The sequence below is a fragment of the Aptenodytes patagonicus genome, chromosome 26, assembly GCF_965638725.1.
Source record: "Aptenodytes patagonicus chromosome 26, bAptPat1.pri.cur, whole genome shotgun sequence".
NCBI classification, from domain to species: Eukaryota; Metazoa; Chordata; class Aves; order Sphenisciformes; family Spheniscidae; genus Aptenodytes; species Aptenodytes patagonicus.
In genome coordinates, this window is record NC_134974.1 from 1,463,753 (window position 1) to 1,476,209 (window position 12,457).

The 12,457-nt window shown below is 60.3% G+C and overlaps 3 protein-coding genes across 3 annotated transcripts; 2 read left to right on the plus strand and 1 right to left on the minus strand.

The window, feature by feature from the left end:
- Window positions 1–2,303: 2,303 nt before the first annotated feature.
- Window positions 2,304–3,094, minus strand: LOC143171194 (feather keratin 4-like). The gene has a single exon (XM_076359995.1). It carries the CDS (start codon window positions 3,076–3,078, stop codon window positions 2,713–2,715), a length of 366 nt encoding a protein of 121 aa, XP_076216110.1. The 5' UTR covers window positions 3,079–3,094; the 3' UTR covers window positions 2,304–2,712.
- A 1,650-nt stretch (window positions 3,095–4,744) lies between these two features.
- On the plus strand, window positions 4,745–5,686 carry LOC143171144 (feather keratin 4-like). Its single transcript, XM_076359920.1, has 2 exons — window positions 4,745–4,763; window positions 4,869–5,686. Exon 2 carries the CDS (start codon window positions 4,893–4,895, stop codon window positions 5,256–5,258), a length of 366 nt encoding a protein of 121 aa, XP_076216035.1. The 5' UTR covers window positions 4,745–4,763; window positions 4,869–4,892; the 3' UTR covers window positions 5,259–5,686.
- Window positions 5,687–10,386: 4,700 nt separating this feature from the next.
- LOC143171224 (feather keratin 4-like) lies at window positions 10,387–11,328 on the plus strand. Its single transcript, XM_076360045.1, has 2 exons — window positions 10,387–10,405; window positions 10,511–11,328. The coding sequence occupies exon 2, from the start codon at window positions 10,535–10,537 to the stop codon at window positions 10,898–10,900; it is 366 nt and encodes a 121-aa protein (XP_076216160.1). The 5' UTR covers window positions 10,387–10,405; window positions 10,511–10,534; the 3' UTR covers window positions 10,901–11,328.
- The last annotated feature ends 1,129 nt before the right edge of the window (window positions 11,329–12,457 follow it).

A 12,457-nucleotide genomic window follows, 5' to 3' on the forward strand; every position in this document is an offset into this window, starting at 1 on the left:
GAAGTTTTATCTGAGTCTGTAAGTCAGCTGGGTGAAGTAAAAAGAATATGAACTAGTGCATGACAGAGGATTTACCTATTACTTCACTGAGACTCTTTCAAAGAAAAGCTCCATGCGTGAATGTACGATTTCTTGATCTCAACCCTCTGTCAGTGTCATGGAACAGCAAGTCGGATTTTAACAGGTAATTTCAATGTCGACGTCCCCCAATGTAACTGGATATGTCAGATGGCTGTGTGCTATAAGTAGTAACAAGCTGAAAAGAAAATTAGTCTATGGTACTCACAAATCTTGCTTTTATTTTAAGAAAATACTATTTTATTTTTACTGATTAACAAATACTTATTGAGAATGTTTTGATCAAAAAAAAGCCCTTCACTGAAAGGTTCTCCTCTCTCTGCCTGCTTCATCCTCCCTGTCCCGACACTGCCTGCCCTCATGGCCCTGAGCTTTTTGGGAAAGGTCTGGGAAGGGACTGGAGCTTGAAGGGCCCAGCTGAGAGCCCAGCCCCCGTCCCATGGGTGCCTGGGATGTGTGAAAAGCCCAGGCAGCTGAGATGGAGAAGAAAGGCTCTTGCCTTTTGGGTGCAAGGAAACAGCTCTCTGTCCCTGCTGCTGCTCTCCATCCTCACATGGCTTGAGGCAAGGACGCTGTTGCCATGAATTCCCAGGAGCTTGTGCCGCACCAGCCCTGCATCTCCTTGGCTCAGGTACCTCTCTTGTGCTGAGCAAAGCCCTATTTCCTCCCAGCTAGTTCAGCCCAGGGCAGTTCCTGGGACAGCTTTACAAAGCATGGATGCCTGGTGTCCTCTCTGTTTCTCTTCTGCTCAACACCAGGATCCTTGCTCTCACTCACAGCCTCTGAGAGGTACTTCAGTGTAAATCATACATGATCACAGCTGAACACCTGAGCTCTGACTGCCAACTTTTCCACTGATTCTCTCAATGAGACAGTGTCAGGCAGGTACCAGCCGGCACCCAGTTAGATGTGTATTGTGTCAGACAGCAAGTGCCTAGCCCAAGATAACAAAATTGGTAAGAGCTATTAGTACGCGGCTAACATGATTACGTAGCTTCTATTTGGGCTGGATGCCTGTTCCGGGTGAGCTCATGTCTGATTACAAAACAGTACATAAAGATACCCTTTCTGTCAGTGTCTAATATTATATGAGAGTTATAGGGATGGAGGGAGTTTACTACATTGGTTACTCAAGGATCAGTCTCAGAAAACCTCTAATTATTTCTTTGCATTAATGGCATTGGCACATAATTTGGGAGCACTCTCTTTTATGTGCTGATAACATAAAGCTGAGCGGCATTAAACAGGAGGGAATCAGACTTTAAGACTGGAAAAACTAGATGGTTTAACTGATGGGAGTAACACTAACGGTATGATCTTCAGTAATACAGTGCAAAGCCATGCATCTGCTGACTACGGAGAAAAGATCTGGTGTAACATAGGCTATAATCAGAAAGAATTGACAGAAGAGGAAAAATGCTCTGAGTAGCCCCAAATAGGTGATGGTAAGGTATAGGGAGATTGCATGCTCTTGAGTGAATCCATTGTAAATACAGAAAACCAGAGAGTCCTGCTAATATAAGCAGAACCTGTAAAAACAAGGGGAAGAGCACACCCAATTTCCCTTTTACTGCCAACATGTCACGACTACTCCAAAAGACAGGGTGAATCCAAGAAATTTGAAAGGTGCTAATCTTAAGTTAATTAATCGCACGCGTACCACACTAAGGGGTAAAATAATGTTGTGGGATGGGTCATCTTGAGTAAAACTGAGAAAAAGATGATCTGTGTTTCATTTTGACCCCAAGGGAGTTACAAATTCCCTGAATGTGATACAGTAGCAGTTTTGTAGAAGTAAAAAGTTTTGGAGAGTGAGAGGGCAGCATCATGCCTTCCTCTAGAAGACCATGAACAGAAGCTAAACCAGCACCCTCTAATATATGTATGTTATGGCCCAAATATATATCTGTATGCATAGTTATACATAAGTATGCACACATTTCTTGAAGAGGCACGTCTAGTCCAACCACCAGCTCCCAAGTCATTGCTACACTTCTGAAATTGAATCATTCCTCTCCCTAAAAAGGGAAAAGAACATTTTCCCTGAGCTGAGCACCACTAATCTGGAGCTGGAGAATGAGAAACCATGAATCGCCTCTTCTCTCCTAGGTATGACAAGAGGTATGATACAGACTGGTGACATATGGAGAGACCAACATTTGCCCTGCCACAGATGCCGGGCACCGAACATCGGACAAGGAGAGAGGGAGACAGGAGTTCGATGCAGGAAATCTTTATTGTGCCCCGAGGGGCAGGAGAGGCTCTCGGACAAACAGTGGGCAAGACCCAGAGAGGCTGGTCGCCCCGTGTTGGGGAAGGCAGAGGGATATTCTCCAGAGCATTGCTCTCGCTCTGGATACCCCTTTGGTGCACCATTCCAGATCCCAAGAACTTGGGCCATCAGCCCCCGCAGGGCCTTTCGGGTGTACCTCCTGCCCCGTCCAAGAGCTGGGAAGAGATGGGAGGGGAGAAGAGCAGAGGGCAGGGAAGGGCCGAGGGTGTGCGGCACTACCAGCTGCCCAGGCGTTGGCTGGGGCTGGGAATGCTCATCACCCCTCAGTACCCCACCAGCTCAGCACTGTGCGGGTGGTGTTGGCGTTTGGGCTGGGGGCAGTGCGTGGGGCTGGACTGGGTCTAGCAGGGCCCACAGGTGTCCCACAGCTTCTTGCTGTAGCGGGGCAAGACGTAAGGGCTGCAGGCAGGAGGAGCGTAGGGTCTGCCAAAGGTGCAGAGGCCCCCCGAGCCCAGCGTGGCCCCGGCACCGTAGAGGCCCCCCAGCCCCAGGGAGCCCCCAAAGGCGGGTGCTCCCGAGGAGCCCACCACGGCTTGCTGGGGGAAGGAGCTGAGGATGGGGCCGGGGAAGGTGACGACGACGGGGGGCGGCTGGATGAAGGCCGTTGAGTCGGGGCACTGCCGGGCGCACAGCTCGTTGCAGCTGTCAGCGATGGGCTGGGGGACGGCGACGCTGGTTTTCGGTGGGCACAGGTCGTAGCAAGACATCTTTGTGCGAGAGCGCTGAGCCTGAAACACGTGGCCCCAAGGACAGGTGTCATGAGCGAGGGCGAGATCCCCCAGCTGAGCAGTGCCCTGTGCCCAGGGCTGCCTTGGAGCTGGAGGGACCAGAGCCACCGCCTTGCCCGCACTGCCCACCGCTTGCCCTTTGCCCAGCCAGCCCCGCTCAGTGCCCTGCTCTCTGCACCCCTCGCCACGCTTCTCTCTGCACACAGAGGCCACATAAGCCCTCCCCGAGAGCCTGTGCAGGGCCTGGCCCTGCGTGTCCTGGCCTTGGGGCTCCTTCCTCCTCCCGCTGCAGCTCAGCCCACCCTGGCCATCCAAGCCTGCTGCCAGCAGGCCCGATGCCGGCAGAGCTCTCCCGGCCAGGGAGGCCCCATGCCGGCCCCTGCCAGAAGAGGCAGAGACCCGCAGGCACCCACCTACCCTTTTCCTGAGCAGAGCGAGGCAGGAGCAGTGGATGCCATCGCTCACCGTGGGCAGTGCTTTTATGCTGGGCCGATGAGCGCGGGGAGGAGCTGGCTGCGCTGGGGGCACGTGGCCTGTGGCGGCCGAGCCCCTGCCTCCTCCCCGCGTGGCACGGGGCTGTTTTGCTGACACCGTTTCCTCGCCAGTCCCAACCCGCTGTATCAGCCCCTGCAATTACCCGCTCGGACACTTGCCAGCTGCCACCTAATGGACCAAATTAGCCTCGCTGTCTTTTCATTATCTCGCTGTGTAAGAGGGCACGCAGCGTGACGAAGGCTGACTGCAAGTGCCCTGCGTGCCATAGCTCTTCCCCAAGGGCTTGGTCTCGGGGCGGCCCCATGCCCTCTTTGCAGAGCCACGGGGAAGACCAGGGTCCCATCGCTGGGCAACAAGTTGGCCTTGCAAAGGCCTCCCGCACGCCAGTGGCTGCGTGACGTATGCCGTGTGGCTATTATCTACAGAGACGTGAGGTTACGAAACAAAAAAGCAAAGGCACCCCTCTCGGGCACTGCCTGCTCAGCACGATGCATCATTCGCCAGCCCAACGGAGCCGGCCTCCATCTGCCTGCAGGCGTTGGCCGTGGACCTCTGCAAGTCTGGGGGAGAAAGACCCCTCGTGCTCTTTCCCGAGGTGCCTGATGCAAGAAGGAGAGATCCCCGCCTGGGCCCACGCCACAAGGCTCGTGCCAGCCTACCCCTCGCAGGTGTCCTGGGAGCCCCAGTGCCAGGGGACGGTGCTGGGCAGAGGCTGCCCTCGGGGTGCTGGGGAGCTGGGAGCCCCGTCTGAATGCACAGCTGCAGCAGCCCCTGGCTGGGCTGGCGCTCGGTGGCGGCTCTCCTCCCAGCAGAGCCTGGCTGCGGGCACAGGGCAGAGGTGTCTTCCCAGGGCAGGCAGCGAGAAGCTGCAGAAGCACGTCCCTCGCCTGCCGTGCGCAGCCCCCAGCAGGGAGATGCCTGCTGTCGTTTAGACCACAGGGCAGAAAGGGAAGGAAAGCCTCGGAAGCAGCACGTGCTGGGTCTGGCGAGGGGATGCTGACTCAGGGAGGGGCAGGAGCCGGACAGCCCCGTCGTCATCAGCAGGAGGGAGTGCCGCCTCTGCAGATTGGCCCAGGTGGTGCTGAGCAATGGCGGGGCCGGTATAAAAGCTCTGCCTCTGCCAGGCTCTCCCATCCTCTGCTCTGGTCGCCTTCTCCTCGGGGAACAGGGTAAGTCTGCGAGCGCTTCTCCTCCTCTCCCCCTGCTCCGGCGCCAGCCCCTCCACCTCGGGCGCTCCCCTCGGCTGCTCTCTTGCAACCTCTGCCCTCTTGCAGAGCACCGTCCAATCCCGCACAAAGATGTCTTGCTACGACCTGTGCCCACCGAAAACCAGCGTCGCCGTCCCCCAGCCCATCGCTGACAGCTGCAACGAGCTGTGCGCCCGGCAGTGCCCCGACTCAACGGCCTTCATCCAGCCGCCCCCCGTCGTCGTCACCTTCCCCGGCCCCATCCTCAGCTCCTTCCCCCAGCAAGCCGTGGTGGGCTCCTTGGGAGCACCCGCCTTTGGGGGCTCCCTGGGGCTGGGGGGCCTCTACGGTGCCGGGGCCACGCTGGGCTCGGGGGGCCTCTGCACCTTTGGCAGACCCTACGCTCCTCCCGCCTGCAGCCCTTACGTCTTGCCCCGCTACAGCAAGAAGCTGTGGGACACCCGTGGGCCCTGCTAGACCCAGTCCAGCCCCACGCACTGCCCCCAGCCCAAACGCCAACACCACCACCACCACCCACGCAGGGCTGAGCTGGCGGGCACGAGGCACTGAGGAGTGCTGAACGTGTCCCAGCCAACGCCTGGGCAGCTGGTAGTGCCGCACACCCTCGGCCCTTCCCTGCCCTCTGCTCTCCTCCCCTCCTGTCTCTTCCCAGCTCTTGGACGGGGCAGGAGGTACACCCGAAAGGCCCTGCGGGGGCTGATGGCCCAAGTCCTTGGGATCTGGAATGCCGCACCAAGGGGGCATCTGGAGCGAGAAGCAATGCTCTGGAGAAGATCCCTCTGCCTTCCCCAACACGGGGCGACCAGCCTCTCTGGGTCTTGCCCACTGTTTGTCCGAGAGCCTCTCCTGCCCCTCGGGGCACAATAAAGATTTCCTGCATCGCACTCCTGTCTCCCTCCCTCTGTGTCCCAAGTCAGGAAGACCCTGGGGGCGGGTGCCCAGCAGCTGTGGGAGGGTAAATGCTGGTGCTGAGATGCCCAGGCGAGGTGAGGTGGGGCGGTGTTGGGAGAGGGAGGGAGCAGGCAGCAGGCAGGGGAGACAGAGCCTTTTGGCGGGGCTTGCAGGAGCTGGGGAAAGGGCAGAGGGCAGAGAGCAGGCCAGGCGCTGGCAGTGCTCCTTTGCCTGGCCTTCTCAGCCCGGGAGCGGCACCAGTTCTGCCAGGTCCCTCAGCTCCACAGAAGCCCGGCAGCATCTGCAGGAACCTGCACAGAGGAGGCTGGATGAGAGCCAGTGTTAAACCCCACGCCTGGGAAATGGCTGTCGATTGCTGGAGAGCAGCTTGTCAGGAAAGGCCCGGGGGGCACTGGGGGACACCAAGGTGAGCGTGAGCCGGCAAGGTGCCTTGGGGCAAGGGTGGCCAGCAGTGTCCTGGGCTGCATGCGGAGGAGGTGGAGGGAGGGGATCTTTGCCCTCCACTCAGCACTGGCGAGGCCAGCCCTGTGGTGCTGTGTCCAGTGCTGGGCTCCCCAGCACAGGAGAGATGTGGGGCTACTGGAGAGAGTCCAGCATAGGGCCACGCAGATGATTGCGCCGGTTTTGGCTGGGACAGAGTTAATTTTCTTCAGAGTAGCTGGTACGGGGCTATGGGTTGGCGTTGTGCTGAAAAGAGTGTTGATACTACTGGGATGTTTTTGTTGTTGCTGAGCAGTGCTTACACAGAGTCAAGGCCGTTTCTGCTTCTCACACTGCCCTGGCAACGAGTAGGCTGGGGGTGCACAAGCCGCTGGGAGGGGACACAGCTGACCCCAGCAGACCAAGGGGATTTTCCGTACCATATGATGTCATGCCCAGCAATAGAAAGCTGGGGGAAGAAGAAGGAAGGGGGGCACGTTTGGAGTGATGGCATTTGTCTTCCCAAGCAACCGTTACACGTGATGGAGCCCTGCTTTCCTGGAGATGGCTGAACAGCTGCCGCCGATGGGAAGGAGCGAATGAATTCCTTATTTTGCTTGGCTTGCGTGCGCGGCTCTTGCTCTACTTCCTAGAGTGTCTTTATCTCAACCCAGGAGTTTTCTCACTTTTACCCCTCCGATTCTCTCCCCCATCCCACCCACCGGGGGGGAGTGCGCGAGCTGCTCCGTGGTGTTCACTCGCCAGCTGGGGTTGAACCACAAAGATCTTGAAGGGACAGGGAGCATCGCCCTTTGGGGGAGCGCCTCAGAGAGATGGGACTGTTCCTCCTCGTGCCAAGGAGGCTCATCGAGTCCTATCAATGTCCACACATGCCTGAAGGGAAAAGGCGTTGAGAAGATGGAGCCAGGCTCTTTTCAGATGTGTCCAGTGCCAGGACAAGAGGCAATGGGCACCAGCTGAAACACCGGAGGCTCCGCCTCAACATCCCAAAACACTTTTTTCACTGTGAGGGTGACGAGCACTGGCACAGGTTGCCGCGGGAGGTTGTGGAGTCTCCGTCCTTGGAGACGTGCAAAAGCCGTCTGGGCATGGTGCTGGGCAGCCGGCTCTGGGTGACCCTGCTTGAGGCGGCAGCATGACAAGATGGCCTGCAAAGGTTCCTGCCACAGTAATCAGGCTGTGATTTCTGTGATTTTGTGCCTGTGGCAGAGAACGGAGGAGCACCGAGCGTGTTGGCCTGTGCTGGGGGTGAGAAGGGGAAAGGGAAGAGGAAGGAGAAGAGGGAAGGGGAGGAGGAAGTAGAAGGGGAAGGAGGAAGGGGAGGAGGAAGTAGAAGGGGAAGGAGGAAGGGAATGGGAAGCAGAAGGGGAAGAAGCAGGGGGAAGGGAAGAGGAAGGGGGAGGGGGAGGGGGAGAAGAAGAGGAAAGGGAAGGGGAAGGAGACTAAGAAGGGGGAGAGAAGAAGGAGGGAAAGGGAAAGAAGAAGAGGAAAGAGAAGGGGAAGGGGAGGGGATAAGGAAGAGGACGGGGAATCTCCCCTTTGCTTTCTCCCCCAGGGCCTGAAGCAGAGCCATGGAGGCACAAAGGGGCTGGAGCCACGGCAGGCATTGCCCCTGGCTGTCCTCCAGCCCCTGGAGCAGCGCGCTCATGTGCAAGGAGGCTGGAAGTCTGTAAACGCCCCCGGGCTGCATGTCCTGCAGGCAGGGGAGCAGCCTGTGTTCAGGCAGGGCCCTTGGAGCTCAGCTCCAGGACCATGTGTGGCCAGAGCTGCCGGGGCTGTGGGGTCTCCCCAAAGGCAGCTCAGCCTGGCTCTGCTGGGGCTAAGAGACTGCCCTGGCCCGGCTGGCAGGGGACACGTGCAGGGCAAGGGAACCCTGCAGCCCAGGCTGGGCTTTGAAAGACAAGGCGGCGAGGCAGGCATTGGATGCAGGCTTGTTTTATTGCAGTGGAGAAAGCCACATAAGGCAGAGGCAGGCAGGCTGTCCCCCCGGGCTTCAAGAGCGGTGTTCCTTCAGGCTTCTCCCAGGCAGCAGCCGTTGCAGAGACAAGCGAGCGGCCTGTGGGACGATGGTGGAGTCGCGCATGCGGGCACGGGCAGGAGCAAGGAGGAGAGGCAGCATGGAGAGAGGGGAAGGAGGGGAGAAAGGAGAGGAGGCATGAGGCTGAGGTGGCTCAGGGACGCTGGGGGCTTTGGGGCTGGGTTTAGCAGGGCCCACAGGTGTCCCACAGCTTCTTGCTGTAGCGGGGCAAGACGTAAGGGCTGCAGGCGGGAGGAGCGTAGGGTCTGCCAAAGGTGCAGAGGCCCCCCGAGCCCAGCGTGGCCCCGGCACCGTAGAGGCCCCCAGCCCCAGGGAGCCCCCAAAGGCGGGTGCTCCCAAGGAGCCCACCACGGCTTGCTGGGGGAAGGAGCTGAGGATGGGGCCGGGGAAGGTGACGACGACGGGGGGCGGCTGGATGAAGGCCGTTGAGTCAGGGCACTGCCGGGTGCACAGCTCGTTGCAGCTGTCAGCGATGGGCTGGGGGACGGCGACGCTGGTTTTCGGTGGGCACAGGTCGTAGCAAGACATCTTTGTGCGAGAGCGCTTAGCCTGAAACACGTGGCCCCAAGGACAGGTGTCATGAGCGAGGGCGAGATCCCCCAGCTGAGCAGTGCCCTGTGCCCAGGGCTGCCTTGGAGCTGGAGGGACCAGAGCCACCGCCTTGCCCGCACTGCCCACCGCTTGCCCTTTGCCCAGCCAGCCCCGCTCAGTGCCCTGCTCTCTGCACCCCTCGCCACGCTTCTCTCTGCACACAGAGGCCACATAAGCCCTCCCCGAGAGCCTGTGCAGGGCCTGGCCCTGCGTGTCCTGGCCTTGGGGCTCCTTCCTCCTCCCGCTGCAGCTCAGCCCACCCTGGCCATCCAAGCCTGCTGCCAGCAGGCCCGATGCCGGCAGAGCTCTCCCGGCCAGGGAGGCCCCATGCCGGCCCCTGCCAGAAGAGGCAGAGACCCGCAGGCACCCACCTACCCTTTTCCTGAGCAGAGCGAGGCAGGAGCAGTGGATGCCATCGCTCACCGTGGGCAGTGCTTTTATGCTGGGCCGATGAGCGCGGGAGGAGCTGGCTGCGCTGGGGGCACGTGGCCTGTGGCGGCCGAGCCCCTGCCTCCTCCCCGCGTGGCACGGGGCTGTTTTGCTGACACCGTTTCCTCGCCAGTCCCAACCCGCTGTATCAGCCCCTGCAATTACCCGCTCGGACACTTGCCAGCTGCCACCTAATGGACCAAATTAGCCTCGCTGTCTTTTCATTATCTCGCTGTGTAAGAGGGCACGCAGCGTGACGAAGGCTGACTGCAAGTGCCCTGCGTGCCATAGCTCTTCCCCCAGGGCTTGGTCTCGGGGCGGCCCCATGCCCTCTTTGCAGAGCCACGGGGAAGACCAGGGTCCCATCGCTGGGCAACAAGTTGGCCTTGCAAAGGCCTCCCGCACGCCAGCGGCTGCGTGACGTATGCCGTGTGGCTATTATCTACAGAGACGTGAGGTTACGAAACAAAAAAGCAAAGGCACCCCTCTCGGGCACTGCCTGCTCAGCACGATGCATCATTCGCCAGCCCAACGGAGCCGGCCTCCATCTGCCTGCAGGCGTTGGCCGTGGACCTCTGCAAGTCTGGGGGAGAAAGACCCCTCGTGCTCTTTCCCGAGGTGCCTGATGCAAGAAGGAGAGATCCCCGCCTGGGCCCACGCCACAAGGCTCGTGCCAGCCTACCCCTCGCAGGTGTCCTGGGAGCCCCAGTGCCAGGGGACGGTGCTGGGCAGAGGCTGCCCTCGGGGTGCTGGGGAGCTGGGAGCCCCGTCTGAATGCACAGCTGCAGCAGCCCCTGGCTGGGCTGGCGCTCGGCGGCGGCTCTCCTCCCAGCAGAGCCTGGCTGCGGGCACAGGGCAGAGGTGTCTTCCCAGGGCAGGCAGCGAGAAGCTGCAGAAGCACGTCCCTCGCCTGCCGTGCGCAGCCCCCAGCAGGGAGATGCCTGCTGTCGTTTAGACCACAGGGCAGAAAGGGAAGGAAAGCCTCGGAAGCAGCACGTGCTGGGTCTGGCGAGGGGATGCTGACTCAGGGAGGGGCAGGAGCCGGACAGCCCCGTCGTCATCAGCAGGAGGGAGTGCCGCCTCTGCAGATTGGCCCAGGTGGTGCTGAGCAATGGCGGGGCCGGTATAAAAGCTCTGCCTCTGCCAGGCTCTCCCATCCTCTGCTCTGGTCGCCTTCTCCTCGGGGAACAGGGTAAGTCTGCGAGCGCTTCTCCTCCTCTCCCCCTGCTCCGGCGCCAGCCCCTCCACCTCGGGCGCTCCCCTCGGCTGCTCTCTTGCAACCTCTGCCCTCTTGCAGAGCACCGTCCAATCCCGCACAAAGATGTCTTGCTACGACCTGTGCCCACCGAAAACCAGCGTCGCCGTCCCCCAGCCCATCGCTGACAGCTGCAACGAGCTGTGCGCCCGGCAGTGCCCCGACTCAACGGCCTTCATCCAGCCGCCCCCCGTCGTCGTCACCTTCCCCGGCCCCATCCTCAGCTCCTTCCCCCAGCAAGCCGTGGTGGGCTCCTTGGGAGCACCCGCCTTTGGGGGCTCCCTGGGGCTGGGGGGCCTCTACGGTGCCGGGGCCACGCTGGGCTCGGGGGGCCTCTGCACCTTTGGCAGACCCTACGCTCCTCCCGCCTGCAGCCCTTACGTCTTGCCCCGCTACAGCAAGAAGCTGTGGGACACCCGTGGGCCCTGCTAGACCCAGTCCAGCCCCACGCACTGCCCCCAGCCCAAACGCCAACACCACCACCACCACCCACGCAGGGCTGAGCTGGCGGGCACGAGGCACTGAGGAGTGCTGAACGTGTCCCAGCCAACGCCTGGGCAGCTGGTAGTGCCGCACACCCTCGGCCCTTCCCTGCCCTCTGCTCTCCTCCCCTCCTGTCTCTTCCCAGCTCTTGGACGGGGCAGGAGGTACACCCGAAAGGCCCTGCGGGGGCTGATGGCCCAAGTCCTTGGGATCTGGAATGCCGCACCAAGGGGGCATCTGGAGCGAGAAGCAATGCTCTGGAGAAGATCCCTCTGCCTTCCCCAACACGGGGCGACCAGCCTCTCTGGGTCTTGCCCACTGTTTGTCCGAGAGCCTCTCCTGCCCCTCGGGGCACAATAAAGATTTCCTGCATCGCACTCCTGTCTCCCTCCCTCTGTGTCCCAAGTCAGGAAGACCCTGGGGGCGGGTGCCCAGCAGCTGTGGGAGGGTAAATGCTGGTGCTGAGATGCCCAGGCGAGGTGAGGTGGGGCGGTGTTGGGAGAGGGAGGGAGCAGGCAGCAGGCAGGGGAGACAGAGCCTTTTGGCGGGGCTTGCAGGAGCTGGGGAAAGGGCAGAGGGCAGAGAGCAGGCCAGGCGCTGGCAGTGCTCCTTTGCCTGGCCTTCTCAGCCCGGGAGCGGCACCAGTTCTGCCAGGTCCCTCAGCTCCACAGAAGCCCGGCAGCATCTGCAGGAACCTGCACAGAGGAGGCTGGATGAGAGCCAGTGTTAAACCCCACGCCTGGGAAATGGCTGTCGATTGCTGGAGAGCAGCTTGTCAGGAAAGGCCCGGGGGGCACTGGGGGACACCAAGGTGAGCGTGAGCCGGCAAGGTGCCTTGGGGCAAGGGTGGCCAGCAGTGTCCTGGGCTGCATGCGGAGGAGGTGGAGGGAGGGGATCTTTGCCCTCCACTCAGCACTGGCGAGGCCAGCCCTGTGGTGCTGTGTCCAGTGCTGGGCTCCCCAGCACAGGAGAGATGTGGGGCTACTGGAGAGAGTCCAGCATAGGGCCACGCAGATGATTGCGCCGGTTTTGGCTGGGACAGAGTTAATTTTCTTCAGAGTAGCTGGTACGGGGCTATGGGTTGGCGTTGTGCTGAAAAGAGTGTTGATACTACTGGGATGTTTTTGTTGTTGCTGAGCAGTGCTTACACAGAGTCAAGGCCGTTTCTGCTTCTCACACTGCCCTGGCAACGAGTAGGCTGGGGGTGCACAAGCCGCTGGGAGGGGACACAGCTGACCCCAGCAGACCAAGGGGATTTTCCGTACCATATGATGTCATGCCCAGCAATAGAAAGCTGGGGGAAGAAGAAGGAAGGGGGGCACGTTTGGAGTGATGGCGTTTGTCTTCCCAAGCAACCGTTACACGTGATGGAGCCCTGCTTTCCTGGAGATGGCTGAACAGCTGCCGCCGATGGGAAGGAGCGAATGAATTCCTTATTTTGCTTGGCTTGCGTGCGCGGCTCTTGCTCTACTTCCTAGAGTGTCTTTATCTCAACCCAGGAGTTTT